The 21,968-nt window shown below is 41.3% G+C and overlaps 1 protein-coding gene across 1 annotated transcript in view; it reads right to left on the bottom strand.

Annotated features, from left to right (window-relative positions):
* LOC110538507 (ubiquitin carboxyl-terminal hydrolase 43) overlaps positions 1-21,968 on the bottom strand; it is a 94,376-nt gene that overhangs the window by 7,369 nt on the left and 65,039 nt on the right. The window contains exons 7-11 of the mRNA XM_036938592.1: positions 21,745-21,907; positions 14,582-14,693; positions 6,940-7,043; positions 3,864-3,941; positions 3,354-3,483 (exon numbers count right to left, since the gene is read on the bottom strand). Coding sequence (XP_036794487.1) covers positions 3,354-3,483; positions 3,864-3,941; positions 6,940-7,043; positions 14,582-14,693; positions 21,745-21,907 — 587 coding nt within the window. The remainder of the gene's footprint in view (positions 1-3,353; positions 3,484-3,863; positions 3,942-6,939; positions 7,044-14,581; positions 14,694-21,744; positions 21,908-21,968) is intronic.

The following is a 21,968-nucleotide window of genomic DNA, read 5'->3' as shown; positions in this document are numbered from 1 at the left end:
AGGACTCAAACAATGCTCAGGAAGAAACTAAGAGAAGGCTTGAGGAGGACATGTTCTAGATATCTATCGCACATGTCAACTTCATAAGCGTATTACATAAACCAAATTACAGGCTTTTAAGTTCCTGTACACCTCTATTACCTAACTAACATGGTCCAAGCACACCAAGACAGTCGTGAAGAGGGCACGACAAAACCTATTCCCCCTCAGGACACTGAAAAGATTTGGCATGGGTCCTCAGATCCTCAAAAGGTTCTACAGCTGCACCATCGAGAGCATCCTGACGGGTTGCATCACTGCACGGTATATCGACTGCTCGGCCTCCGACCGCAAGGCACTACAGTGGTTAGTGCGTACGGCCCAGTACATCACCGGGGCCAAACTTCCTGCCATCCAGGACCTCTATACCAGGCGGTGTCAGAGGAAGGCCCTAAAAGGCCACCCTAGTCATAGACTATTCTCTCTGCTACCGCATGGCAAGCAGTACCGGAGCTCCAAGTCTAGGTCTAAGAGGCTTCTATAAACAGCTTCAACCCCAAAGCCATAAGACTCCTGACCATCTAATCAAATGGCTACCCAAACTATTTGCAATCTATTTTACGCTGCTGCTATTCTCTGTTATTATCTATGCATAGTCACTTTAATAACTCTACCTACATGTACAGTTGAAGTCGGAAGTTTACATACACTTAGGTTGGAGTCTTTAAAACTCTGTTTTCAACCACTCCACAAATTTCTTATTGACAAACTATAATTTTGGCAAGTCGGTTAGGACATCTACTTTGTGCATGACACATGTCATTTTTCCAACATTTGTTTACGAAGAGATTATTTAACTTATAAAATTCCCTGTATCACAATTCCAGTGGGTCAGAAGTTTACATACACTAAGTTGACTGTGCCTTTAAACAGCTTGGAAAATTGCAGAAAAGGATGTCATGGCTTTAGAAGTTTCTGAATGTATTTTTCTTAACTGTTAATTTACATCATTTGAGTCAATTGGAGGTGTACCTGTGGATGTATTTCAAGGCCTACCTTCAAACTCAGTGCCTCTTTGCTTGACATCATGGGAAAATCTAAAGAAATCAGCCAAGACTTCAGAAAAAAAATCTTACTTTTTGGAGAAATGTCCTCTGGTCTGATGAAACAAAAATAGAACTGTTTGGCCATAATGACCACCGTTATGTTTGGAGGAAAAAGGGGGAGGCTTGCAAGCCGAAGAACACCATCCCAACCGTGAAGCACAGGGTGGCAGCATCATGTTTTGGTGGTGTTTTGCTGTAGGAGGGACTGGTGCACCTCACAAAATAGATGGCGTCATGAGGATGGAAAATTATGTGGATAAATTGAAGCAACATCTCAAGACATCAGTAAGGAAGTTAAAGCTTAGTCGCAAATTGGTCTTCCAAATGGACAATGACCCCTAGCATACTTCCAAAGTTGTGGCAAAATGGCTTGAGGACAACAAAGTCAAGGTATTGGAGTGGCCATCACAAAGCCCTGACCTCAATCCAATAGAAAATTTGATGGGCAGAACTGAAAAAGCGTTTGCGAGCAAGGAGGCCTACAAACCTGACTCAGTCACACCAGCTCTGTCAGGAGGAATGGGCTAAAATTCACCCAACTTATTGTGGGAAGCTTGTGGAAGGCTACCCAAAACGTTTGACCCAAGTTAAACAATTTAAAGGCAATGCTACCAAATACTGTGTATGTAAACTTCTGACCCACTGGGAATGTGATGAAAGAAATAAAAGCTGAAATAAATCATTCTCTCTACGATTATTCTGACATTTCACATTCTTAAAATAATGTGGTGATCCTAACTGACCTAAGACTAAGACCCACTTATCCTCTGGGTATTTATACCTGTGTTTTCTGTCTGTCTGTGCCAGTTGGTCTTGTTTGTCAAGCTTACCAGCGTTTGTTCCTGTCAGCTTCTGTCTTTTCCCAGCCTCTCTTTTTCTCGTACTCCTGGTTTTTGACTCTTGCCTGTCTTGACCCTGTCCCCCCCACGCCTGACCACTCTGCCTGTCCCAGTACCTTTGCTCCTACTCTGGATTATCGACCCCTGTCTGCCTTGACCTGTCGTTTGCCTGCCCCTTCACAGTCTGCACTTGGGTCTTACCTTGATACCTGATAGTACCGGTACCCCCTGTATATAGCCTTGCTATTGTTATTTTACTGCTGCACTTAAATGATTTGTTAATATTATTTCTTACTTTTTGAATGTATTTTTCTTAACTGCATGGTTGGTTAAGGGCTTGTAAGTAAGCATTTCACTGTTCTGTTGTATTCGGTACAAATAGTTTGATTTGATTTGGATATTCAGAACGTTCCCTGAAACAACCTCTTCATGTTTATTTATTTATTTTTAATTTGTAAAAATTAATTTGTACCTTTATGTAACTAGGCAAGTCAGTTAAGAACAAATTCTTATTTTCAATGACGGCCTAGGAACGAGGTGTGGAGGGGCATGGAGATGGGGCATGACTGTAAGAAATATATTGTGGTACAGTATAACTGGGAGCAGGAAGATCAATCAACCATTTGAAGGGAAGGAAGTATTCTGATTCATAAGTCGTTTAGACACTGATCTGGGTGTAGGTACAGTTAAGCGAGAGCATACAGTTCCCAGCAGAAACACAGTCCATTCACAGCTCTAATAGAATTTCAACACTCCACGGATGGGAAAATAAGAGCCCAATTGGCAAGATTAATTCCACCTCAGGTCATCTTGATTGATTCGACTGAAGGCAGATTTTGTTCTTGGCATCATACCACAGCATTCATATCCTTTGATGTTACTGTTGACGTTGCATCTTATAACACTGGGGGGTCTGTAAGAAGCATTATGGATTCCATAATGATGTCCTTAAAGGGATTGTTCACCCAAATAACAAATGTGCATCTTATTTTTAAGGTAGCATAAGATTCATGTATTTGTAATTTGGATGAATTTCCCTTAAAGGACTGTTTCAAACTAGAGGCAGTCTCCCCTATAAACAAAAATACAGTATATAAATCACAGGTAGGAAGGATTTCCTTGCTCCTCGTCAGTCATTCAGTCAGTGGGTTCGGTACATAAGGTTCTATGACACATGTCAAACTCATTCCACGGAGGGCCAAGTGTCTGCGGGTTTACGCTGCTCCCTTGGACTTAATTTATGAATTAAGGTCACTAATTAGTAAGGGACTCAACTCACTTGGTTGTCTAGGGCTTAATTGAAAGGAAAAAACTAAAAGCAGCAGACACAAGGCCCTCCGTGGAATGAGTTTGACACCCTTGTAGACTATAGTGAGACAACAGATTGTACTCAGCAGTGGTTGTTGCCTGACCGTAGGAGATAATGTACCTGTTCCTCTTTAGTGTAGAGCTGAAAGCACTCGTCCAGGGTACAACTGTGCTGCTGGACGTGCTGCTGATGCTGGCCTCTCACACTCTCAGCATCCTTCACCACCTCCTCCTGGATGTTCCCAAACAGGCTGCAGGAGACCGACAACACGCAGACCGACAACACACAGACAGACAGACAGACAGACAGACAGACAGACAGACAGACAGGCAGACAGACAGGCAGACAGACAGACAGACAGACAGGCAGGCAGGCAGGCAGGCAGGCAGGCAGGCAGGCAGACAGACAGACAGACAGACAGACAGACAGACAGACAGACAGACAGACAGACAGACAGACAGACAGACAGACAGACAGACAGTTGGGAACATGTACACAGAGAGAGAAAGAGGCTGCCAGGCGTTAATAAAATAAGGCATGTGCAGCACCATTCATACGGTTTTATGATTACAGTTGGTCTACAATAATTCAGGGCTAGAAGGTTATAGACTGTCACTGAGAAGGACTGACCAGTCTTTGATTCTGTGTTCCCACTCGATGATGAGCTTCACATGGGGCGGTCCTCCTGAGCCACAGAGATTAAGAGCTCTGGGAACAAAGGGGTCAAAGGTCATCAGATTAGAGGGGTAAAACTTCAGCCTAATCCCCTACTGTTCACCTATTATTCAGGTGGTATGTACATTTTGTTAAGGTGCTTTTCCATTGAGTCTGACCCTCCTCACCAGTGGGCCACCAGTGTTTTATGTTAATGTAGGCCAGCGTTTCCCAAACTAGGGGTCGCAACCCCATGTGGGGTCTCCAGATTTGAAAATGGTGTCACAAGAGAAACTCTGGAAAAAAATCATGCTTGGTTCATAGAACTGGGGCTATGTCAGCAACCTCCGGTAGCCGCTAGATGTGGTTGTAATAAACAGACAGGTTTCTGTTTTCTTCCTACAAATGTGGCTCTATCCTTTGAACGGTTTAGGATATAAAATATTATGACCCCTTCACATGTGTGTCACATGTGTGTCTGTTTCCCTCTACAATGCCCACAAGCCTTATTAGAACAGAGTGGACAAGATTAGGCACTAAATCAGGGAAAAAGAACATCATCAATGATAGTTATTTTCTGTACAGAAGATCATAGAAAATGATTACTGTCAAAAGTATTATCAGACTGATTTATAATACATTGTCATAGCCCCAATTAAATAAGTAAATATTGGCTGTTGATTTCATCACTTCTTTTTTTTTTTACAATGGTGTTGTCACAATTTTTTTTTATATCAAAATGGGGTCATGGGCCAAACCAGTTGGGAACCCCTGGTGTAAACTCTAGAGTTATTGTGTTTCCATTAGGAGTGTGGCACTAAATACTTATGGCGAGCAGAATCTTCAAGCTCTGCATCATTCAAGAACACTGTAGTTTTGCGAGAAGGTGTTAAAGTTCAGAATTAGCCATCATGTAAATGCCAGCTGAAAAGTACCCAGGGCTTTGCCATGGCTCCAAGTCAGAGCAGAGCCATGGCCTCGTGAGACATAGGTGCCAGCCCACATAGATGGAAACAGAAAAGTCTGAGCCTTCTGGGTAAAACACTGGAGTAAATCCCCATTGGAAATGCGGCATCGAGACCTTTTCAGAGAGGGCCTTTGTGCAGCAGCATGTGTTTATAGACTCTGTACACCCACTAGGTGTCAGCAGGACCTTACAATTAAACATCCACCACACTGGGATTCAAAAAAAGGAGCAGATCATGGATTTGTAGATAGTGCTTTCAGAAGTGTGTTTTCAGAGGCTGAATAAACAGAATATCCACAAACTATTCACACAACAACATATGTTTAAAGCACAATCGATGGTAAGAAAGTAGTTGAAGAAAAAAGGAATGCCCGCAACTCTGGTATGCTCCCATGGTGATTTAATCAGACGCACAATAAAGACGACGTTTTGATCCGAGTTGGATCTTCGGCAGGTCAAGAAAGTAGTTAAACATTAGCTTTTCATTCAGAGTCTGTGTTAACGTTACTGTAGGCCCCTTGAAACCCTGACAGCATTGGATGTCATCATGTTGGGGTCCTTTCCCTTTCCTTTCCTAAAGCATGTTATGAATCAGATTGATTTAATGTAAAAGTCGAGTTTTATGTGCCTTACCAAACCCTAACAGCTGAAGCAATGAATGAGGCTATTCTTGGTGTGATAGAGCCCCACCAGAAACCCAGCTCCACTAATTGGGTCAGTTATAAATAGGATTTAAATGATAGGTGGGATTTTAAACAATTTGTGACAGATTAATTGGGGATTTTCCTTAATGCTAGTTATCCATGAGCAGTAGAAGAGGTGGAATGGGGACAGAGAAACAATTTATTTTTCAGTCTCTACTACAATGAAGCATGTTTTCTTGACTCAAGTCTTCTATGACAGTTGTGCTTTTATAATGGCCTCGAGAGATCCATCCAGTCTCAAAACGACTCAATTAAACAGTATTTGAATTCAGAAATATCTCTCAGAGCATTTGGCAAGATTGTCTACAGTTTTCTTGGCAGAGAGTAGAGTAGTAAGTTCACTATCACAATGTCTATGACTGTTTGTAGGAATCTTGTGCTCTGGGGGTCCCTCAGGTAAACTACAAAGCCAGTTGAACTCTTCAAGCGAACACTTCAAACAGAATTTCATTACACAGTGATCTTCATGGCTATGGGGTGCCTCTCAGTATGAACCCTGGAGATTTCAGATCTGTAGAGACAGTACATGTATCTCTCCACAGGCTATAGATGCTTTCATTTACCACCATCACAGCCTCTATTATGACTCTACACAGCCCTGCCCGTGATGAAGGCTGGCTATGGACAAAATATCAACCGATAAATGCATCTATGCTGGTCAAAGGAGCACAGTCGGATAGCAGACAACCTATATGCTGGAAGAAGAATTTTCCTTCCTATCACTTTATTTTCCAAAGTAAGGGAAAGCTATTGATTGAAATGCTAAATGCTTTTACTGATGGTGTTGTTAAAGGTTAAAATAAATCACATAAACCTTTGAGGGACACTCGTGCAGCAATTTAGTAGTATTACTGAAATATCAATACATGAATGGGTCTTGTAGCACCATCATCAAATAGAAGTGTTCTGAATACTGTGCACACATGCACTTCAAAAGCACCACGCCCCCCAGCAACCATTCAAATGGATGAATGGACATTTCTAAGCAACTTGAGGAATTCTGCCTTGATAAAGTGCCCTTTAAAATGGCAATTAGTTTCCACAGTTCGTAAACTATTAGACACCCTCTCCTGAAAAAGAACCTTACAAAATGGCTGCATATTTCACTGCGGTAAGAAATGGGCATTACCTAATCCACTACACCGTATGGGCTGCCTCTCAGTAAAGAACTACCAATACAAAATATAGAGGGAAGAAACTGTGGTTTTGACACATTACTCTTGAAATGCTTAGAAGACTTGCTTGAACACCTCTACTGTTTCACTTTAGCTTGATGAACCGCCTGTTCGCGGCCTTACCTTCTCATCTCACTACCTAACTGTCTGACAGGCAGACGCTTAACTAGCTACAGTATGTGGCCTGCAGAGGCTGTCTGTCTCACCTGTTCACTGCTGGGTGGTAGAGCGGCCGTCCATCCTGGGGGGAGAGGTAGCTGTAGGACGCTGATCCTCCCACCACACGGATCTTAAACAGCACTCTGGCATTCTGCAAGACGAACATTTTTTGAATGAATCAATATTGGCATTGCCACTGGAGTTAGGAGCAGGGACTAGAGTAATGTACAACTATGAGTGTACAGTATAATCAGGGATCCCACTGGTCTTGGTGGACATGCATACAGTGCCTTGCGAAAGTATTCGGCCCCCTTGAACTTTGCAACCTTTTGCCACATTTCAGGCTTCAAACATAAAGATATAAAACTGTACTTTTTTGTGAAGAATCAACAACAAGTGGGACACAATCATGAAGTGGGACGACATCTATTGGATATTTCAAACTTTTTTAACAAATCAAAAACTGAAAAATTGGGCGTGCAAAATTATTCAGCCCCTTTACTTTCAGTGCAGCAAACTCTCTCCAGAAGTTCAGTGAGGATCTCTGAATGATCCAATGTTGACCTAAATGACTAATGATGATAAATACAATCCACCTGTGTGTAATCAAGTCTCCGTATAAATGCACCTGCACTGTGATAGTCTCAGAGGTCCGTTAAAAGCGCAGAGAGCATCATGAAGAACAAGGAACACACCAGGCAGGTCCGAAATACTGTTGTGAAGAAGTTTAAAGCCGGATTTGGATACAAAAATATTTCCCAAGCTTTAAACATCCCAAAGAGCACTGTGCAAGCAATAATATTGAAATGGAAGGAGTATCAGACCACTGCAAATCTACCAAGACCTGGCCGTCCCTCTAAACTTTCAGCTCATACAAGGAGAAGACTGATCAGAGATGCAGCCAAGAGGCCCATGATCACTCTGGATGAACTGCAGAGATCTACAGCTGAGGTGGGAGACTCTGTCCATAGGACAACAATCAGTCATATATTGCACAAATCTGGCCTTTATGGAAGAGTGGCAAGAAGAAAGCCATTTCTTAAAGATATCCATAAAAAGTGTAGTTTAAAGTTTGCCACAAGCCACCTGGGAGACACACCAAACATGTGGAAGAAGGTGCTCTGGACAGATGAAACCAAAATTGAACTTTTTGGCAACAATGCAAAACGTTATGTTTGGCGTAAAAGCAACACAGCTGAACACACCATCCCCACTGTCAAACATGGTGGTGGCAGCATCATGGTTTGGGCCTGCTTTTCTTCAGCAGGGACAGGGAAGATGGTTAAAATTGATGGGAAGATGGATGGAGCCAAATACAGGACCATTCTGGAAGAAAACCTGATGTAGTCTGCAAAAGACCTGAGAGTGGGATGGAGATTTGTCTTCCAACAAGACAATGATCCAAAACATAAAGCAAAATCTACAATGGAATGGTTCACAAATAAACATATCCAGGTGTTAGAATGGCCAAGTCAAAGTCCAGACCTGAATCCAATCGAGAATCTGTGGAAAGAACTGAAAACTGCTGTTCACAAATGCTCTCCATCCAACCTCACTGAGCTCGAGCTGTTTTGCAAGGAGGAATGGGAAAAAATGTCAGTCTCTCGATGTGCAAAACTGATAGAGACATACCCCAAGCGACTTACAGCTGTAATCGCAGCAAAAGGTGGCGCTACAAAGTATTAACTTAAGGGGGCTGAATAATTTTGCACGCCCAATTTTTCAGTTTTTGATTTGTTAAAAAAGTTTGAAATATCCAATAAATGTCGTTCCACTTCATGATTGTGTCCCACTTGTTGTTGATTCTTCACAAAAAAATACAGTTTTATATCTTTATGTTTGAAGCCTGAAATGTGGCAAAAGGTCGCAAAGTTCAAGGGGGCCGAATACTTTCGCAAGGCACTGTATGGTGATGGACAGCACAGCTCTTTGAATCATAATTTGAATCCTGACTGCACAGGACAGATCAAGGTTTGTAGTCAGTAAAAAGTGCCCTATCATCTGATGTGGAGGTTGAATAATGACTTGTAAAGGCAACATTCCCCAGCAATAACATCCTTTGAATTGGCACTGTTTTTTACAGTCATAACCGCACTGAAAGTCTAGGTCCAAAAGGCTTCTTAACAGCTTCTACTCCAAACCATAAGACTCCTGAACAGCTAATCAAATGGCTACACAGACTATTTGCATTGTCACTCCTCCCTTTTACGTTGCTGCTACTCTCTGTTCATTTACTCTCTATTTATATCTAAGCCTAGTTACTTTACCTCTACCTACATGTACATATTACCTCAATTACCTCGACTAACCTGTGCCCCCACACATTGACACTGTACCGGTACCCCCCTGAATATAGCCTCCACATTGACTCTGTACCGGTACCCCCTGTATATAGCCTCCACATTGACTCTGTACCGGTACTCCCTGTATATAGCCTCCACATTGACTCTGTACCGGTACCCCCTGTATATAGCCTCCACATTGACTCTGTACCGGTACCCCCTGTATATAGCCTCCACATTGACTCTGTACCGGTACCCCCTGTATAAAGCCTCGCTACTGTTATTTTACTGCTGCTCTATTTTTTACATAACACCTATTTTTCTTAAAACTGCATTGTTGGTTAAGGTCTTGTAAATAAGCATTACACCTGTTGTATTCGGCACCTTGTGACAAATAACATTTGATTTGAAATACTGCCACCAGAGAGAAGATGAGCAGCCAAGCATTCAAATCAATACATTGGAGAGTTAATAGTTCCAAACCACATTTTTCCTGGTCAAAGCCTCTGAATCTTTTTGATAAGCTTGGGGCCCTGCACCAAACTTGGAGGATGCTAGGAAAGGGTGGGTCTTTCCAAATGAATCATCATTAAGATTTGTGTTAGTTTTCTCCTCATCTCTGTGAGATATACAGAAGAGACTGTTTACTGAGAACTGTTCTAGTTTGGGAGGTACTACCAGGAACACAATCAATCAAAAAATATATATTTTGTCTAGTTCCAAAGTTTCACAGGTTAATTTCGATGTGACCCAAACCCAATAATCCCAAAGATAATCACCCTCTTTATGCCTGTTTTGATTGCATCTGAAAAATCGAGATGAGAAGAGAAGAAAAAATGTGTTTATATTGCTCAGAGACCTGCTGGGATTGGATGTTCTGGAGTGCTTTGCAGAAAATGAAATTGATTTCCTCTCCTTCAAATGAATTCCTGTGAGTTGCTGGCCAGATTCCAGGATAAACAACAACACTGATTCTTGTGAAGAGGAGAGAACCAAAAATAGGTGGTGAAGGCATTATGTAAGTAGGAGAACACTGAACCGACTCGTCCTGAAAGGATTGAAACACTACAGTCCTGAAAATACTGTAAATATTGCAAAGATGTTCAAGGTATTTCCTATTTCTACGATGGCTGCTGCTACGAGTGTGAAAATGTTGACTTTCCATGTCAGAAACAAACAAAAATAAATGTATCAGTTAATAACATAATAGCATGGCTTTGAAATTCATTAGGCATAAATCATTTGAGATTGACTAAACCTTTCCATTATTATAGCAGGATAATAATGGGATGGTTGCTGTTTCTCCAGTCATCCTGATGGGGGCAGCTCCCGTCTGTCTAACAGCCCTCTCAGGGTTTGTTTAACACTTAAAAGAAAGAAAATCACTCAAAAACAATATTTTGTTATTATTTTCATTAGTCCACTGTTAATACAGTCCCAGAATATTTTGCATGTCAGCAGTCAAGTTTTAAAGAAGCAAAGTGTCACTTGGCACATCACCATGATGATGTGGAACATGGTTATTCTGACTTTCAGGGGTGGTCAGAAGGTTTACAAACTCATGCCACCTGTTTAACTGTCCCACATTTTCAGATATTGCACTGTTGCTGGTGGTCTGCAGGGCCGTGTTCCCACCCATACGGGACATGTACTTGAAAAGGTGCCTGAGGAAGTCCAGCAGCATCGTCAAGGATCCCACACACCCCAGACATGAGCTGTTCACTCCCTTACCGTCCGTCAGACGGTATCAAAACATAAGGTCTGACACCAAGAGTTTCTATTTTTTACCCCTTTTTCTCCCCAATTTCCATCTTGTCTCTTCACTGAAACTCCCCAACGGGCTCGGGAGGCGAAGGTCGAGTCATGCGTCCTCCGAAACATGACCCGTCAAACAGCGCTTCTTAACACTCGCCCGCTTAACCTCACACACACACACACACACACACACACACACACACACACACACACACACACACACACACACACACACACACACACACACACACACACACACACACACACACACACATCCCAATTGCTGCTATCAGACTCTCATTTACTATTGCTAATACTGCACAACTTCAACACTTCCCCCCTAATCGCCCCTTTCTCTGATACATGTGTAAATATTGGACTATAAATTGTGCTTTCCTATATTATACTTATGCTAAAATGTTTATTATATTTTCCTGAGCCAATTACGTTTTGTTCTTATTGTTATCTTTTATTATTTCTTATTGTTGTTGTATTGTCGAGAAGGAACCATCAAGTAAGCATTTCATTGGACGCTGTACACCAGGTGTATCCTGTACATATGACTAATTAAACTTAAGGGAACGGGAAAATGGGTGTCCTTAAATGGATTGCCAAAAGGGGGATCCACTACTCCTCTTGATGCATTTGGATTGACATTATATTATGAACAAAAACGCTGAAAAAAGACTAATCTTTGCAAAGGAATACAGAATGACAATACTAATGAGGAATTATATGTCGAAAGCTGCTATGGGACTGTACATTAGGATGCCGTGTGGGCATACAGCTCAACACTGACCTGTCATGGGGTAACCTAGAATAAAGATACTAGATCTAAAATCTAGGACGCCGGGGGAATAACCAGACCTCATAAAGGAATCTGCGAGGCCTGCAGTTTGTCTAAATACCCTAGAGAGTCTTGAAGAGGGTTTTTCTATATTTGTGCTCAACCTGAGATAGCGAACACAGAACACATGAAGTGCTCTTATGACTGCTCCAACTGAAATGCCAGAATGGTTTAAAATGGAAGAAGAATGGATTTCCCATTGGGTCACACTGTCCTCTATAAATGCATGTGTAAAGCAGCTACATATTTGAGGTCCTAGTGTTTATCACATTACCCTCTGGCAGCTTTCCATGAGATGTTTTTTGTGAACGCCTTCACTGAGAATACCTCAACCTTCCAAAAGTCTTCAAAGTGAATTACCTGTCAAAAGCTTGAAACGAAAGATGACAAAAGTGGACCTGAAATGAGTTTTCCTCTCATCTAGTACTTAGCCACTTTGTTTAAGCCCTGTATTCTGCTTAGCATGATAGACTTGTGTCTACATGCAAAGACCACCCATGCCACACACAGATACAGTATATACCCGTGTGTGTGTGTGCATCCCACCCACTGCAGGCTACAGTCTAAGAATGTGTGAAAAGCTCTGGTGTGTGTGTGTGAAGCAGAAAGAGGCTCAGCTCAGGTGTGTGTGTATGTGCGTGTGTGACAGGTGTGTGAGAAGGTATGAGTAAGTGAGAGGGAACATGAACAAATAAGCACCTAGGTTTGGTCTGGCTCTGAGTAATGTCATACCCTGTCAGAATGACTGCTGGGTAGATAGGAAGAAAAACACAGCTAAAACACAACACCACGCAACAATACATCTCTGAGCTTCTACCTGTCTCAGCCAGAACACTGCATGAGGCAAGAGGAGACCAAACAATATTGAATTAAACACAAGAGTCGTTATAGTAGCACACGCACTCCAAGAGAAAATCATTGCTTTCAGTAACTTTCAGTCTTAAATCTACCTGGGTTAATTACTGCTTGTGTTAAGAGAACATTATGATTTGGTCGATAGCAACACTATTTACACATGAGAATAATGTTCTAATGCTTTCCCATTACAATCTAAGCACTGACGGATTTCTGCTTAATCCCTCACGTATTACCATAACATCATCTGTCTGTAACATGGTCTGTCTCTGTGTGACAAATATCCATTCTCCATTCCACATTTACAAATCTCCTCATCTCCCGTATTGAATCTTCAATTAAATCTCATCAGTTCCCCATCCTCACAGAGTGTGTCACTGTGAGGACATCATGTAGTGTCATGAATTACAGCTGTGAGTCTGAGCCACAGCCTGCTCAAGGAGGGGTGCTGTTATCCTCTAATTATACACAGTCAACAGCACCATGTCATCTGAATGGTTAGCGTAGCATACGTAGCATGTCACCCTGTCTGCTCGAGTGAGCAGCTCCATGCTGACTGAGATGTCAGGCAACGGAGAGGCAACATCAGGATCCAATGAGGCAGACTGACTGGCTTACTGCCACTGCTGCTATTGGACTCCATTGCTGTGGTCTAAAATTAGATGAGGGTAGAAAATCCACTTTTGAAAGTAAGTGATTGCTGCCATAAATGCAGGTTGATGCGTATCTGTCCATGCTCTAGAGAATTGTATTTTTTTGGCAAAACATCTATTTGGAGTGTCTCTCTCTTGGCTGAGGTCGGCTCCTTACACTGATTTTGTAAGCTAGACTTTAATTAAATAGCCAACTGGAGGTTTAAAAAAGGACAGGATAAATCCAATACAGAGAATTACTGAGAGTTTAACACTCTCACTCTTCCTTCATGGCATCTCTGTCTCTCCTCTCTTCACAAAATGCTAACCTATCATTTATTTTCTCTCTAAAACATCAGGAGTCTTTAGCAAACCGACAGACAAACATGCAGGCAGTCTGGTGGCCATGCAACCGCCTGACAGAGTCAGACACTAACTGGAAAGCTGTTTAGCGACATGATTAACATCATGCTATACTGCGCTGAACCGCAATCAGAGGTCACACAGCTGGGTGCATCTAAGCAGACTGTTATGTTTGCATTTGTATCATTACATGTTTGTCCAATGTTCTGCGGTTGCCCCAACAAAGGTGGAGACAGTGCAAACAAGCCACTTGGTTTGGATCTTCCAGCAAGACAATAACCCCAAGCACACATCAGAATCCACAAAGAAAATAATTGGCCACAAATGGTATATTTTGTAATGGCCATCTCAGTCTCCTGACTTGAAACCCATTGAAAACCTGTGGTTTGAATTCAAGAGGGCAGTCCATAAGCGCAGACAAAGGTTATTAAGGATCCAAATGAATTATGTATGGAGAAATGGTGTAAGATCCCTCCCAATGCGTTCTCCAACTCATAAAAGGCTCAGTGTCGTTATCCTCGCAAGGTGAGGAATTGAAAGGTATTGAAAACAGGGGTGTCAATCATTTTGACGCCTAACCTTTTGAGAAAAAATGTATTACTTGTTAGACAAAATATATATTTTTAAGAGCAATTGTATTAGTTTAAAATACTATTTTTTTTAAATGTAGCATATAATATATAGCTCAGGATTTGAATGATTTATTTTATATAGTCATTTTTGAGCTCTTTATCAAGGGGGTTAATGATTTCGAACCTGACTGTATATGCACCTACCGTAATGTAGTTTTGGTTAGGTGTTTTTTTATACTCAAGAGGTAGCGCATACTGCACTAGAAGACCAGACATAGAGAGATATGACAGGCAGAAAACACACTAGCCCAGGGTTAAAGGTTAGCGTTGGAGAGTCGCTGAGCCATTAGCTGTGTGTCAGCTATGGTCTTCCAGTGTTGTACCTGGGCCTGTGCTCCGTTGATCATCAGGTAGTAGAGCTTGCTGAGGATGCTCTGCTGCAGCTGGTCCCAGGAGGTGGAGCGGTCCTCCCTCATCAGGAACGGAGGTCCAAACCTGAGGAGCAGATGGGAACACATGATGACCATTCAGTCAGAAGAGATAGGATCTTAGACAGTTATCAATGGGATACGTGAAGTGAAATGATCAAAAAACGTAATTTCAACGATGAGCATGTTTGTGGTCAACTAACATTTCATTGACCCAAATGACTGTTTAATCAATATACAGTGAGAGAAGGAGTAGAGTAGAGTACACATCCTGCATTCACTTCTCACACTGTCATATAGGCAGAACCACACTAGCCCTGCTTAGGTTGCTGGTTTCTTACTAGTCTTCAGGCCCCCTTCACCTATCGTCACGGATGACGCTCCACCTATATAATCACCATTATACCAGAGCTCTCATTACAGTGTATCTATATGAGACACACATAGATAATTATACATTATAACAACATTACAGGCATGGCCCTGCATCAGAGCTGAAGGATCACATGATGCCTTCATTTTACGGCACCTCAGATTGAGGCCATGTCTCTGTCATAAACTCCTCATCTTTAACTGGGAGAGGCTGAGGCTTGCACACATAATTGAGAGATAACACCACGGTGAGGATTCGTCACAGGGTTAATCAAGGTGCATCTCAATGATCTATCAAATTAAGATGAAATGTTTTCCTCAGTGTACGTCAATCTGGCAGGTAACATGACCCAAAGCTGAATATTTTGTGAATATTTCATAAATATTTCTCTGGCCTTCACTACAAAATGTAGCTTGATTAGATCTATGTGAAAGTGCACAAACCCTATCAAAATGTATTTCTCATCTGAGCCTTAAAGTAAAATATTGATTCTGTTTTAATTCAATACCCATCATAGTTTCATGAAGGGTTGTCTCATTAACTCAAGGACTTTTAATGTCATTGTCCTCCATTCAACATACTGTACTTTCCACGGATTGTTGTGTAATTGCAGACCCACATTCCATGGTCACTATGAGCAACAGCTGCAACAACCAGGTCATAAAGAGAGACAACACAACAAAAAGCCTTCATTTTCTGTGCTTTGAGGTGTTTGTTCCTTTATTTCCAGGACTTGTTATGCTGTTCAGATCATCGGCCCATAGTCTTGTCAAGCCCTCTCTCTATGGCAGGCCCTGGTACACAGTACTACCCCTCTCTCTTCACCTGAGAATGATGCAAGATTGGAAGTATGTTAAATTGTCTTACAGACACGTCCATGTTCATCCCACAATGATCCCCACACAGTCTATGGTGCCTCCGAGGCATCGTTTTAGCAGTAGCCTTGTAAAGTCTTGAGCTACTACAACAGTCTTGTTAGTTGTCTCTGAAGCACCGTTGTGCTTTATTTGTCTTAGTGTACACAGAGAAGACAGCAAGGAACAGATTGCCCACTGGGCTGCTGGTGGGCATCACTCAGACTGATGAATTTAAGATGTGAGTGTTGATCGTCAGATGATCGCTCTGATAGTTTTGTGTGGGATCATCCATCTAGAACAAAGGCAGCTGTGAGGACTAGCGCATGGCCAAGCCTGCCAATGTCATAACCAAGGCAGCAGAATGGAGCATAGCTGGGGTAGTTGTTGTTGCTTGGCTTTGGAACATTCTTATTTTCTTGGTATTTCTTGGTATTTCATTACTTAAACAGAAAGTTTCCTAAAAGTTCAAACATGTTAACGTATAATTTCAATTTTGGTAATGTTCTACTGTAGGAACATTGTCCAACTGGTTTGACATTGGGAATATTCTCAAATAGTTCAGTGAACGTTAAAAAACAAAGTACTTCAGCATAACGTTTCACCATGGTTCTATCTAAAGTCATGTTCTCTAATTGTTCCAAGAATGTTAAGAAACAACATTCTTCTGTGGGAATTTCAGTACTTTAGCATAACGTTTCCTACAGGTTTCAACATGGTTCTATTTAAAGTCATGTTCTCATTTTTCAGAGGGAGCGTTACGAAAACTTTCCATAAAAACCACAAGAAGACTTTAGTAACGTTCAGAGAACTTTCTAAGAACGTTATTTAAAAACATATACATTCTGTTCTCAGCATTAACAAAACTCTATCCTCGCGCCCACTAATTGGCCTGATCATAATGAGCGCTTGTTTCATATGAAATGGGGTATGTTTGAATAGACTAAACTTAACAGATGTTTATTTTGTATGCGTAAAAAAACATGGCATGTTAGCTCAATCATGGTGGCACAGTGGACTAATTCCATGGAAAGAGAAAATAAGATTATATACTGAACAAAAATATAAACGCAACATGTAAAGTGTTGGTCCCATGTTTCATGAGCTGAAATAAAAGATTCCAGAATTTTTGCATATGGACAAAAATCTTATTTCTCTCAAATTTTGTGAACACATTTGTTAACATCTCTGTTAGTGAACATTTCTCCTTTTCTAAAATAATCCATTCACCTGACAGGTGTGACATATCAAGAAGCTGATTAAACAGCATGACCATTACACAGCTGCACCTTGTGCTGGGGACAATTAAAGGCCACTCTAAAATGCGCAATTGTGTCACACAACACAATGCCACAGATGTCTCAAGCTTTGAGGGCGTGTGAAATTGGCATGCTGACTGCAAGAATGTCCACCAGAGTTGTTGCCAGAGAGTTGAATGTTAATTTCTCTACCATAAGCCACCTCCAACATCGTTTTAGAGAATTTGACAGTATGTCCAACCAGCCTCACAACCGCAGACCACGTGTAACCACGCCAGACCAGGACCTCCACATCCAGCTTCTTCACCTGTGGGATTGTCTGAGAACAGCTGATGAAACTGAGGAGTATTTCTAAAGTTTGAAAGGAAGTTATTCAAAAACCTCAAAATAACATAGAATTTCTGTTCTCAGAGCTCCCAGGAAAACTTTCAAGGAACCAGAGTAAAACATTAACCTAAAAATAAACGTTCCCAGAGCAGGCGAAATGTTCCCTTCTGTTCTCAGAACATTGAAAAAACATTCCTTTTTACCAGTCACAAAACGTATGGCTTTGTTCCCACAACCATTGTGAAACCAAAAACATACGTTCACTAACCCACAACTTCCAAGGAACCACATTTTCTAGCTGTGCAGTCTTTGGAATAAATTGCAAAAATAATGCAGAGCTCATATCTCTTAATAATAAGTTCACGCTTATGGCAGAGTCAGATTTATTTTCATCTGTCAGACCAAAACAAATGAGAAAGTTATTTGATCCAAAAAACATCTGACACTTGATAAGATCATCCAATGGAGACTATGAAATGTGTCAGAATTCCCACTGATGCGCATCGCATCTCTCTCCTCAACAGGCAGTTTGTCTGCATGGAAATAAGACTCAGCATCAATATGGGTCACATTATGATTTGTTTGTCCTGTCCCACACTGTGCATAATGATGGGATCACTAGGAAAGAAACATCTAAGCAAATGCAAAATACATTAAATCAATATGGGTGAAGTGGCCTGCTACAAACAGGACTGGGTTTCAGACTACAACTAGCAATCTGGCTTTGAACATTCTCAGCGAGGAACTCACATCTAAAGCATGCCGTGTCCAGAGATGATATGGATTAGACAGCAAGCTCTTAGCTCTTTTTCTAAGTTATATATGGAATTATTTTAAGAAGGTCATACCAAGGTTAATTTAGCTATTTGATTTAGAATTTTATTTGGCCTTACTGCTATTAACCCATACAAACGCTTTGAATAACAGATTCACTACTTGGAACAACAGAAAGTGCCCCAAAAACTTCCAAAGGAAGTTTGTTCAGAAATGTCTGTCCTACATCTTTGATAGGTATTTAACCCCTTATTTTTGGCACTAAACAGTCTCCATATATACTGTAATCCCATAATAGTTTTGAACTGGTACCGGGAGACCTTCAGACGACTCTTGCTGTGAGCAACTGACACGTACGTGAGAGTCTCAGCTTTCGAAAGAGGGGTCATATTAGTGTGTAGACCACCAAATTGCTCGGACGCTACAGACAGAAGTTGGCAAATCGGCTGTACTGACTTCAGACGACTTCCAAGACACGTGTAGGGGTCGTAGAGCAAAACGGACAACACCATCGTGTTCGTGAAAGTCTCATGCTTTGTTCGGACTCTACAGACGATTTTGTGAGAAGACCTGTTACCTTTCACTGCAGATGCGGAAGTGCGACACCATGCACCATGCGACACCAGCGGATGCAGTGGATTGAGACGCATCCAATGCAAAATGACTGACATCTCTAGTTTAAACAAATTTTTTATCATACTAATTCGATTCAACAAGAAGGTCTTGGAGTTAACGGTTAAACAAAGCAATGTAATGGAAATTTCACACTGAAATGGAAATTTCACACTGTGCTGGTTAGAGGAATGTACCTGCAAACCTATTCCCTGTAGGACAATAAGAGCAAGACAAAGAGTGCAATTCACATGTCATTTTCTAGGCACACAAATATCTTCACCCTTCACCTGATGAGACAGAGACACGTCTGAGCCCACTTGGGCACACACTGGTTGAATCAACATTGTTTCAAGGTAATTTTTCAACGTGTTGTGACATGGAATAAACATTAATATACATTGATTTAAAAAAAGTAATCAACCAGTACTGTTTTCATCTCATTTCAACCAGCGGTAAACATTGAAATTAGACTTTAACTTAAATACATTGACTTAACTTGACTTAACAGGTGCTTACATCAATCTAATTTCAACATAATCATCAGAACTATGTATACGTTGAAATTGCGTTGAAACTTCTAGTTTTTTTCTTCCTATATTGAAATTATGTTGAATTTTAGATTTGATTAGACATTTTATTTTATATTGTTTCAATATCAGTAAGATCAAGTCCACCATCCAGATGCCTACCTCTATGTACCCTGCTAAGCTTGGGAAACAAGCTGTGTTTGTTTCAGCTGAGCTGTCATGTCAACACATTTAGACATGGATCAGCTTTCATACACCTTTGTGTAGACTACCTAAATAACATAGAATAGTTGAAAGTAACTCTATCTTTTCATACCCAAGCTGTATGTGAAAGTAAATTCAGAGTGAGTTTGGGTTTATGTCGGCTACATTAACATCTGATTTGCCCAACAAAGAACACCATCACTTCAACGTGTAGCTAGGTATACTACCATTCATCCATGGTTGATTGGATTTTTTGGAAGTTTAGAAGTTGTTACCATTAGCCCTGTGAATAGGATTCCAAATTCATGATGATAATAAAACACTTTTACCTTTGGATATTGTCTTGTATATGAAGGATTTAAAAAATGTTTGTTATTAAAATGTTGGCTTCACGTCTCCATCTCAACTAAAATTCTATGTTGAAGAATATGACTAAATCAGCCCACATATACAAGTAAGAGTCAATGTTCCGGCACAAATTGTTGGATTGTGGCTTCACATTTTATTTCAATATACCTCTTTATTTAGGTGGATAACATGACGTTGAAACAATGACATTGATTCAAACATACCATTTTACTATCGACATTGAAACAAGGTCAAATAAAATATGTCTAATCAAACATGAAAGTCAACATAATTTCAACCACCCAAGTGTACAAAAAATTAGGAACATTTTCCGAACATTAACATTCTCAACGGCACATATACTTTTGAGGAGATGGGAAACGTTGCCCATGCTATGTCTACGGTACAGGCCGGTGCATTCTGGGCGATTCTGGGACAAGGACCGCTCTCCTTCAAGGAGTGAATGGGAGTCTATTGGGCGCTAGCTCAAAAACCAACACTAGCATTAATTTCGTCAAGAAGTACAACATTTCAAATATTTTCCGAGATGTGAGATAATTAAACTTGCTACCTGTAATATCGTATAGCTTTGGAATTGTAATATTACGTACTTTAGAGAAAATAGGCACTTTTCTCGACGTATACACTGACTCTGAGAAGGGTTTGCGTAACGATTATCTTAGCAACCGTGTGACACAGCATGACAACGTGAACGCGAATGGTCGACAGGGTGGGGCGTAGTAACACGTTCCTTCATTCATTGGATTCCTATCTCCTTTCTTTCAAAAAATTAAAGAGGCAGACAAATAGGAAAAATGGGCTAGACCCTCTGTTAAATGTCTCGAGGTAGGAATATTGCAAAAATATAACCAGTGGCTCATTTAAGAGAAGACATCCTCCCGTGTTATGACATTGGCCAGTATTGAAATCTAACATGTATGATAGACGTTTTCACCATCTAAAAGTCCTATTCCAGCGTAGTGAGAGTGACCACAGTGCTACGTCATACCAGAGGGATGTCTGCCTGCTTGAACGCCAATAACTCAGATACACATGAAAACATGAAAGGACCCAGGGAATTGATAGAACATCACTCAGGGATGCACAAAAACAATATAACATTCAAAATGGGTGAACCTTTCCTTTAAATTGAAGTTTTAAACACGTTTTTATGTTTACAACTCTGGTTGAAATGAGATGAAAACAGTACTGGTTGATTTGTTTTTTCAAATTCAATATATTTTCCAAGTTGATTCCACATCACAATATGTTGACAAATTACGTTGAAACAACGTTGACTGGTTATGAAGTTTCACATCTGACACCAGTGTGTGCCCAGTGGGATGGTTAATCAGCGATGTTGAAGCATGGGAGAATGCTGAGAGACACTAAGCCTTCTGGATGGGATTGGATTTCTCATGGCCGACACTGTGAGGTCTCCTGAGCGAGTATTGATCCCTCCACTGCTGTCGGGCTGGATGTCTGATGGATTACACCACCGTGTCAGATGTCAAACTTCACAACCATTCAGTTGGAGACTCGCCTCTCAATTAGATTGACAAGAAACTCTCAGAGGCTGTGACTCATTGACTGTGGCTCTTTCAACCGTCACATGAGATAGTAGAGGCCTTTCTGTGCTGCATATTTCCCCATCGACATTAAAGTCGTGAGGTCTTTTCCTGCTGGCCCAAAGTCGAATGAAAAGTCTATATTTAGAAATTACTCATGACCTTATGTTGTAACTGTAACTTTCTCTTTCAATGAGTGACGGTATGAAGAGGTGAACAACACCAACCGCCCCTTAGACCCCAGAGTGTGTTTGAAACAGTCACCTAACCTGACAGCCTGCTGGGCATTCCAGGCGGCGTTGCACACCAGCAACAGGATCTTCACCGGCACACCATGGTTCAGGAACTCTGATGACAAAGTTCCGGATGGAGGTAACCTTTGACCTTCGGGCCCGGAGGAGTACGGCGACGACGGCAGGCTGTGGTGGTACCCTGCAGGAGAGGAGGACAGAGGGAGGAGACAAGAGGGGGGGGGGGGGGGGGGGGTGAAGGA

Source organism: Oncorhynchus mykiss, chromosome 12 (genome assembly GCF_013265735.2).
Source record: "Oncorhynchus mykiss isolate Arlee chromosome 12, USDA_OmykA_1.1, whole genome shotgun sequence".
Lineage (NCBI taxonomy): Eukaryota > Metazoa > Chordata > Actinopteri > Salmoniformes > Salmonidae > Oncorhynchus > Oncorhynchus mykiss.
This window is presented reverse-complemented; position numbering and strand designations above follow the sequence as displayed.